General features: G+C 42.2%; 1 protein-coding gene across 3 annotated transcripts in view; it reads right to left on the minus strand.

Annotated features, from left to right (window-relative positions):
* fbxl7 (F-box and leucine-rich repeat protein 7) overlaps positions 1-7,014 on the minus strand; it is a 61,537-nt gene extending 54,523 nt beyond the window's left edge. For 2 of the 3 annotated variants that reach the window (XR_006661749.1, XM_045224879.1), the window contains exon 1: positions 6,512-7,014. Coding sequence is in view for 2 of the 3 variants with exons in the window: in XM_045224879.1 (XP_045080814.1) it covers positions 6,512-6,548 (37 nt within the window). In the remaining variant the exon portion in view is untranslated. The remainder of the gene's footprint in view (positions 1-6,511) is intronic. The other variant, XM_041895532.1, reaches the window with a different exon arrangement.
* Between the last annotated feature and the right edge of the window lie 3,033 nt (positions 7,015-10,047).

The raw sequence follows: 10,047 nt of genomic DNA on the forward strand, positions 1-10,047 counted from the left end.
ATAGTACAACTAACCCATAGTACAACTAACCCACAGTACAACTAACCCACAGTACAACTAACCCACAGTACAACTAACCCATACTAACCAAAGTACAACTAACCCATAGTACAACTAACCCATAGTACAACTAACCCATAGTACCACTAACCCATAGTACAACTAACCCACAGTACAACTAACCCACAGTACAACTAACCCACAGTACAACTAACCCATAGTACAACTAACCCATAGTACAACTAACGCATACTAACCTATAGTACAACTAACCCACAGTACAACTAACCCACAGTACAACTAACCCATAGTACAACTAACCCATAGTACAACTAACCCACAGTACAACTAACCCACAGTACAACTAACCCATAGTACAACTAACCCATAGTACAACTAACCCATACTAACCCACAGTACAACTAACCCACAGTACAACTAACCCATAGTACAACTAACCCATAGTACAACTAACCCATAGTACAACTAACCCACAGTACAACTAACCCATAGTACAACTAACCCACAGTACAACTAACCCACAGTACAACTAACCCATAGTACACTAACCCATAGTACAACTAACCCATAGTACAACTAACCCATAGTACAACTAACCCATAGTACAACTAACCCATAGTACACTAACCCATAGTACAACTAACCCATAGTACAACTAACCTATAGTACAACTAACCCACAGTACAACTAACCCACAGTACAACTAACCCATAGTACAACTAACCCATCCTAATCCATAGTACACTAACCCATAGTACAACTAACCCATAGTACAACTAACCCACAGTACAACTAACCCATAGTACAACTAACCCACAGTACAACTAACCCACAGTACAACTAACCCATAGTACAACTAACCCATACTAACCCATAGTACAACTAACCCATAGTACACTAACCCATAGTACAACTAACCCATAGTACAACTAACCCATAGTACAACTAACCCATAGTACAACTAACCCATAGTACAACTAACCCACAGTACAACTAACCCATAGTACAACTAACCCACAGTACAACTAACCCACAGTACAACTAACCCATAGTACAACTAACCCATAGTACAACTAACCCACAGTACAACTAACCCACAGTACAACTAACCCATAGTACAACTAACCCATAGTACAACTAACCCACAGTACAACTAACCCATAGTACAACTAACCCACAGTACAACTAACCCATAGTACAACTAACCCACAGTACAACTAACCCATAGTACAACTAACCCACAGTACAACTAACCCACAGTACAACTAACCCACAGTACAACTAACCCATAGTACAACTAACGCATACTAACCCATAGTACACTAACCCATAGTACACTAACCCACAGTACACTAACCCACAGTACAACTAACCCACAGTACAACTAACCCATAGTACAACTAACCCACAGTACAACTAACCCATACTAACCCATAGTACAACTAACCCATAGTACAACTAACCCATAGTACAACTAACCCTCAGTACAACTAACCCACAGTACAACTAACCCACAGTACAACTAACCCTCAGTACAACTAACCCACAGTACAACTAACCCACAGTACAACTAACCCTCAGTACAACTAACCCATAGTACAACTAACCCATAGTACAACTAACCCACAGTACAACTAACCCATAGTACAACTAACCCATAGTACAACTAACCCATACTAACCTATAGTACAACTAACCCACAGTACACTAACCCACAGTACAACTAACCCACAGTACAACTAACCCATAGTACAACTAACCCACAGTACAACTAACCCATACTAACCCATAGTACAACTAACCCATAGTACAACTAACCCATAGTACAACTAACCCTCAGTACAACTAACCCACAGTACAACTAACCCACAGTACAACTAACCCTCAGTACAACTAACCCACAGTACAACTAACCCACAGTACAACTAACCCTCAGTACAACTAACCCATAGTACAACTAACCCATAGTACAACTAACCCACAGTACAACTAACCCATAGTACAACTAACCCATAGTACAACTAACCCATACTAACCTATAGTACAACTAACCCACAGTACAACTAACCCACAGTACAACTAACCCATAGTACAACTAACCCATACTAACCCATAGTACAACTAACCCACAGTACAACTAACCCACAGTACAACTAACCCACAGTACAACTAACCCACAGTACAACTAACCCATACTAACCCATAGTACAACTAACCCATAGTACAACTAACCCACAGTACAACTAACCCATAGTACAACTAACCCATACTAACCTATAGTACAACTAACCCACAGTACACTAACCCATAGTACAACTAACCCATAGTACAACTAACCCATAGTACAACTAACCCATAGTACAACTAACCCACAGTACAACTAACCTATAGTACAACTAACCCACAGTACAACTAACCCATAGTACAACTAACCCACAGTACACTAACCCATAGTACAACTAACCCATAGTACAACTAACCCATAGTACAACTAACCCACAGTACAACTAACCCATAGTACAACTAACCCACAGTACAACTAACCACCCGTAGTCCCCTGTAGCTCAGTTGGTAGAGCATGGCGCTTGCAACGTTGTGGATTCGTTTCCCACGGGTGGCCAGTATGATAATGTATGCACTCACTAACTGTAAGTCGCTCTGGATAAGAGCGTCTGCTAAATGACTAAAATGTAGTACAACTAACCCGCAGTACAACTAACCCGCAGTACAACTTTCTGTCAAGTGAAACGTACATTTAGTTGCAGTTTCAATCCATTCTTTAAAAGGACAAACTAAGGAAGAAATAAATAAAAATGTTCACACAGCATCAAGACTGATGATGATATTGATGAGAAAATATTTAGTAATATGCATTACATTGCTTCTATAATGGCTATAAGGCCTATTTTACCTTCAAGGAACAATCACATAAGGGAGGAGTCAAGGACAGACAGGCAGGAGGAAGTGGCCTTTGCACAAGAGAGCGGAATTACTTCCAGGTGACATTCCTGTCTCATTCTCTCTCTTTCTCAGTCCATCCTGTGTTGTCAGAATAGTCCGTATGGTTTTGCATTGTGGAGATGAAAAACGTGTTCAGTCTGTCGCAAACGACTTATAGACTACAAATATATGGCCCACAAACTCTCCACAGCTCAAACTCTCCACAGCCCACAAACTCTCCACAGCTCAAACTCTCCACAGCCCACAAACTCTCCACAGCTCAAACTCTCCACAGCCCACAAACTCTGCACAGCTCAAACTCTCCACAGCCCACAAACTCTCCACAGCCCAAACTCTCCACAGCCCACAAACTCTGCACAAATACATTTGAAGTAATACGATGTTATATTGTCACATACAGCGGATAGATGCAGTGAAATGTGTTGTTTTACAGGGTCAGCCATAGTAGTATGATGGGTGCAGTGAAATGTGTTGTTTTACAGGGTCAGCCATAGTAGTATGATAGGTGCAGTGTAATGTGTTGTTTTACAGGGTCAGCCATAGTAGTATGATAGGTGCAGTGTAATGTGTTGGTTTACAGGGTCAGCCATAGTAGTATGATAGGTGATATGGAACCTGTGATTTGGAACCATTTGACCTAGTGTAGATCAGTGATATGGAACCATTTGACCTAGTGTAGATCAGTGATCTGGATGATAACTTTGTTTCAGATCTGACATATTAAATTATGTTACCACCTCTCTCTCTCCCTCTTTCAGATTTGTCCTACTCCCGGTTTCCCTTCCAGCTTACAGTAATTAGAATGACTTGTCTTGCCTCTAAGAAAAGCACATTTGAACTCAAGTAGCTAATTCTATTAACCCACCCTGGGCCGTATTATCTATGTCTAGTTTTGAGGTAGAAGGAAGAAGGAGTTCTCTATGTAATTCTATGCCCCTAACTACTGATACAGGGTTCGATATTTTCTCATGGTTCAAATGGTTAAGGTAAGTTAATCTGATCCTAGATCTGTGGTTATGGGCATCTTTATACCTCAAGCTATTGCTCCGTTGGAAATGTGCTGGTGTCATCAACGTGAGCCAGTTGGGAGGACATCCCAAAGCGTAACCTTATAAGAAGGCGCTGGTTTATTGGTTTGCTTACCGCAGGTTTAAAACTCCAGCCAACAAGTCAGTCAGTGGGAGAAGAATGTGGCAGAGGCATATTACCTAAAAAAAAAAAATAGGCTCTGCTCTGAGTTTTTGCATTTGACAACAAATGAGAAACTAAACATCTCTCTCTCTCTCTCTCTCTCTCTCTCTCTCTCTCTCTCTCTCTCTCTCTCTCTCTCTCTCTCTCTCTCTCTCTCTCTCTCTCTCTCTCTCTCTCTCTCTCTCTCTCTCTCTCTCTCTCTCTCTCTCTCTCTCTCTCTCTCTCTCTCTCTCTCTCTCTCTCTCTCTCTCTCTCTCTCTCTCTCTCATCTTCTATAGTATGTAGTGTGAACCTGAGCCACACACAGGTGGATTTGTGAACGACCAAGATTTCATTCCCAGGTGAGGCACAACAGCCTATGGTCAGAATCTAGCCTACTGTAAGTCCTTATTCTCATCTAACTAATAACACACAATGTTGAACTCCACAAAGGTGAATATATACCAATACAGCCTCATATATATATATATATATATACATACACCAGACTGATTACCGCTGCGATTCCGTGGTAGTGAACCAGGTCAGATCAGGCTGTCTCGCAAGGCTAATGCCAACACACTAAAAGCGGAAGAAGAACTAACCGCACCATAGAAATATAATTACGGAACGTTGACTTGAACGGGGATACCTGTTCTAGAAACTCTACTTCTATGGCATCTACTGTATCTACAGCCTTGCATAAGAGGCTGGTAATAACACCTCCAGTATGAGTCGCATTTGGCCACATGGCCTGTGCAGGAGTAGGGAATGACATCTTAAGCTGGTGTTTATCGCACCTCATTACACAGAAAACAACGTTGGTCACCAGAGCTGTCATTTTCTCTTTCACACCTCAATTAATGTTGCCAATAGCCACCGTCTTGTAAACGGCATGAGGTTTCATAACATGACATTACTGCTGTTCGTGAGTCAAACCTTCCTCACTACCAAAATGAGCTTTGCGCTCGTGATGCAGCTGTCAAAGTTATTTGTACCAAGAACGTTGTCCTTGTGCTGGGACAAACAAAAGGTAACTGACTTGCTGATCAGCCTTCCAAAAAAAAAAGATTGCAGTTTTGAAAACTGCAGCAAAAGTGCAGTAACTGTGGTATTTTCGACTGTGGTATTTTGGACGCAATAATTGAACTGCAGTTATACTGCAAAATTACTGCAGTAAAAAAAAAGAAAACTGTTATTTTGGACGCAGTATTTGCAGCATACTGAAGTTCTAATGCACTCTGACGGCAATCTTCTTTTTTCCCCCGTAAGGGCAGCTTATGTAGCACTAAGCACACTTTTCTCATGTTGTGATGCCAAGCAAAAATCAGAGCACAGAGGCAAACAGGTGACAATAACACTCCCCTAAAACGTATGACAGATAATGAGACCATTGAAAATGTGTCCCCCCCCCCAAAAAAAAAAGATGCCAACAGTGAAGCATATTTCTTTCTTTTTTTGCTGTTGTTTCAAAGCTGTTATTTTAAGTTTTCCCTGCATACAAGTAGAATGAGAGCGCTTGAGCCACTAATCTTGGCTTCAAAAAAATTGGCCTATACGGTTTTCCACATTTAACTTGGCTGTTGTCAAACACTAGACCGTTTCTTCATATTTGTGTCATTTAGTTACTTACAGCAGCCTCTGGTTAGCATTACCATATACAGGACCAAACATGATTGAAGCCAAGAAGACCGTATAAAGCATGAACATGTCCTCAAAGTAGCTCCAAAGTGGTTTGGATCTCGTTGATATTATTAATAATGGTTAGAAAAGGTCAACTTTAAGAAGATAACATGTATAGTCTTAATGTTTTAATTTATACAAAAGTGTATTTCTGAATCTGTGTGCGTTTATCCTTTTGCCGTGTAACTGAACTGTATAATTTCCACCACCAGAACAGGTCAGATCATTTCCACCATCACAGCAGAACACGGAGTTCTAGTGGGAAAGCTTAAACTTTTCAGCGTGATCTGTTTTCTTTAAATCAATTATTCAACCTCTTTAAAATGCATAGAAGTTTTAGTAGGTTATACCTGAGCATACAAGCACAAGGCTACCAATGGCCCAATGTAATGTGAATAACGTATGTGCTGTGCAAGAAATCCAATTTAGATGGACATATTGAGGACAGACAGTTTCAGATCAAATCAGCTTCTTCTTTTTTTTTGGGGGGGTATAGCAATATTTCATAGCTACACATACAACTGGTGACACTGTATGAACAACGATCAGGGCAATTGTGTTGCCTGTATGATTATGTTACTGAAAGAATGTAGTCTGCAAATGGTATGAGGTTGCCACAATTATGGCTGTAGAACGTACTGTAAAAAACTCGTTCATTTTCTCCAGTTGCACTTACCCTCACTCCCACTTTGTTTCCCATTGTTCGCACCCATCCTGTGTAATGCATTATCTATTTACAGAGCTCCGAGGTATCCATCAAATAAAAAGTATTCCTAAAAAACTTGCGCGTTAGATGAGGGAAATTCGCGTGGTTCCTCTTTTTTTCCTGCGGAAGATAGTCCCCAAAAACCGTTATTCTCAAACCATAAATCCAAACATAGTCTGCATGTCATTAGAGATATTTTTTACTGAATAAAATTTTTGATTTCAAACTAAATTCTTACAAGAAGTGCAGGTAACAGTACACTATTCTAACGGCTGTTGAAGGCGAACAAAAACGGTTTTATCTTCGAGTGTTACAAACGGAAACTTATTCGCATCCAGCTTTAGTTTGATATAAACTAAACCCGAAACTTGTTGCGCCAAGACCGAATGCATCCACTCCTGCTAAGTATGGAACCGTTACCATGTAGACATCCTTTCGGCGGCCGCGAGAGGCAACGGGGATTTGCTGTTAAATCCTCCCCGTTTCCACGGAGCATGTCAGTAACCTACCATAGGACTGACGAGAGGTAGGCTACAGTTTTAAAGAGACAGTGGACACAAAATGTAAAAACCCATGATTACGTTGATATTCTCCCGAGACCTAAATAAAACCTTGGAAAGTGACCTAAAGATTGTTATGATATTCATTGGTGTTTTTGGCGTAGCTGCAGAGGTGCACCACATGAAGCAACTTGGACGGTTGTTTGCAACAAAGTTGCATTTGGGTTGCTCCCAATCATTGGTTGCCCCCTGTGTCTCTTTAAAAAAAAAATGCCTGCAACTTACTTGCAACTCATTGCACGTTGTAGCAGAGTGAAGTGCACCCGTGTGCATGCGCAGATACTGTGTGACTACGTGAGAGCAAAGTATGTAACAGATTTCTGGGGTCTCGCTGGGATCTGCGCCACCTGATGGACAGTTGCTCATCCAGCGATCCAGACATCCAGGCCAAGGTCCGGTATCAAGCAGAGCTGAACCAGTGGTCAATCTGTCGGGGCCTGTGTGACCAACATGAGGGAGAGTCTCCATATACGTGATAGGGAGAGTCAGGTGTGGGACATCAGGAAGAGCCTGCATGTGCGGTCAGTTGATGTACTCTTCAAGATATATATATTTTTTTAAACGTTGGTTCGGTGCGGAAGGATCGGTCAGAGCCACTCATTGCTTTTAGCCATTCAATCTGACAAACTGAAAAAGTTGATTTTTTGGCGCATTGAATAATGGCATGCGCCACAGTTAACACACTATGCTTGCAGTGCTAAAATAAATTCCTGCCACGCCCCCCTGGGGGCCATTTCTGGGGGGCTCCATACCTACATCTTTTCAGGGTACATACATTTGCATATGTGCCAAATCTGGTGCTTTTATCACAGAATGCATGATTGTTTTGCTAAGATTTCATAATGTTACATATTAGAGGGGTTGGGTTAAATGCGGAAGACACATTTCGGTTGAATGCATTCAGTTGTGGAACTGACTAGGTGTCCCCCTTCCCGATTATACCCATGGAGAACGTCACGGTATGACTGGTATGGGATGTCAGATGCAGCTCTTTGATGTGCCACTGCGCAGCGACACTCAGAACCAATCACACTCTGAAGATGCCATAAGCCTGTGGTTGTCAGCGTTGACCTCTGAAGATGCCATAAGCCTGTGGTTGTCAGCGTTGACCTCTGAAGATGCCATAAGCCTGTGGTAGTCAGCGTTGACCTCTGAAGATGCCATAAGCCTGTGGTTGTCAGCGTTGACCTCTGAAGATGCCATAAGCCTGTGGTTGTCAGCGTTGACCTCTGAAGATGCCATAAGCCTGTGGTTGTCAGAGCTGACCTCTGAAGATGCCATAAGCCTGTGGTTGTCAGCGTTGACCTCTGAAGATGCCATAAGCCTGTGGTTGTCAGCGTTGACCTCTGAAGATGCCATAAGCCTGTGGTTGTCAGCGTTGACCTCTGAAGATGCCATAAGCCTGTGGTTGTCAGCGTTGACCTCTGAAGATGCCATAAGCCTGTGGTTGTCAGCGTTGACCTCTGAAGATACAAGGTCAGAACCCTCTGAAGAGGAGATTAAGCTCTTGGACCAACAGGAAGATGAGGTCTGCCCTCTGTGCGGCCATGCTTAGTCCGGTGACCTTTTATTGACCTGTGGATTGAAAAGGCCGACTGACCTTGCGTTCCTGGAGGATACGGTGGCTGACCTAGCAGAGATCTGGACTACAGAGGGAGGAAGATTAGAGTGATGGTTAGATGCTTTGTGTGCGATGCCCCATCAGGAGCAAATGGTCAAAAACACCAAATGTTACTCGGGGGTACTATGGGTGTGAACGATGCACCCAGAGGGGTCTGGTTCAATGGAGTGACGTACCAGGAGGCATCTAACCTAAACCGGATGCGTAATTCCAAGTTCAGATGCATCCAGAGCACCACCACACCACTGTCTGACCTCCAGGTTGACATGGTTCAGAGTTTCCCCATTAATTTACATGCACCAGGCCTGCCTGGGGGGTCACCAAGAAACTCTTGATCATCTGGTGCAGAGTGGAGTCCTGTATGGGTCCGTTTTCTGAAGCCGCCCCGGCCACATCAATTCCGAGCCCCACCCGATACCCACATTAGGACAGATTTTTTTCTCCGCAATCCACCCACATGAAATTGTTCCGAGAGCGAATCCGTGACCCGCCAAATAACATCAATTCATTTAATTGTACTATTAGGATATGCCTTCCCTGCATGAATTAATGTGTCTGCATGTCTATTCAACATTTGGATTAAAGGAAACCATGCCATGAATTAAGAACGATAGGCCTGTCTTCTCATTTTCACAATGCAATGTGGCACATTGACAACTCAAATGTCTTTGAAAAAGAGCCTTCTAATTAGCCTCCTTCCCTAATGAAAGCCTATAGCCGACATAACTAAACAATACCTTTATTATATCTAGGGTTCTGTATCTATGGGTAGAACGATAAGATTGTGATTTTAACAAATTAAAAAATAATATTCTTCGTATAGTCGAAAAATCAATTCAGAAACAACACACAAAATGATGAGAAAAATGATTTTAACTAGCTAACATGGTTGTCAGCCGAATTGCATTTCCACTGCCCCTAGAATTTAAAATTGATGGTACATTAGGCCTCTCCCCTATTTGACCTAGATATTTTGTGTGTGTGTATTGATGTGTAGGCTGCGTGTGCCTTTTTAAATGTGTGTAGTTCTGTCCTTGAGCTCTTCTTAACTATTAAAGGGATATGGAATTTTGGGAATTAATTTTTTCCTACTTACACAAAGTCAGACGAAGTCATGGATACCATTTTTATGTCTGCGTGCAGTTTGAAAAAAAAGTTGAAGGATATCATTAGTTTAGCGCAGTTGCTGGAAGTCTCCAGGAATACACATTTGAAGGAGGAAATAAAATGGAGGGGGCATAGTAGTTGTGGCTAGCCTGGACAGCCGCTAGTGGGCGCTATTTACCTGTCTTTTGACGGATCTCAATCGACGGTTGGGCTAAGTT

The sequence above is a fragment of the Coregonus clupeaformis genome, chromosome 14 (genome assembly GCF_020615455.1).
Source record: "Coregonus clupeaformis isolate EN_2021a chromosome 14, ASM2061545v1, whole genome shotgun sequence".
In the NCBI taxonomy this organism is placed as follows: Eukaryota; Metazoa; Chordata; class Actinopteri; order Salmoniformes; family Salmonidae; genus Coregonus; species Coregonus clupeaformis.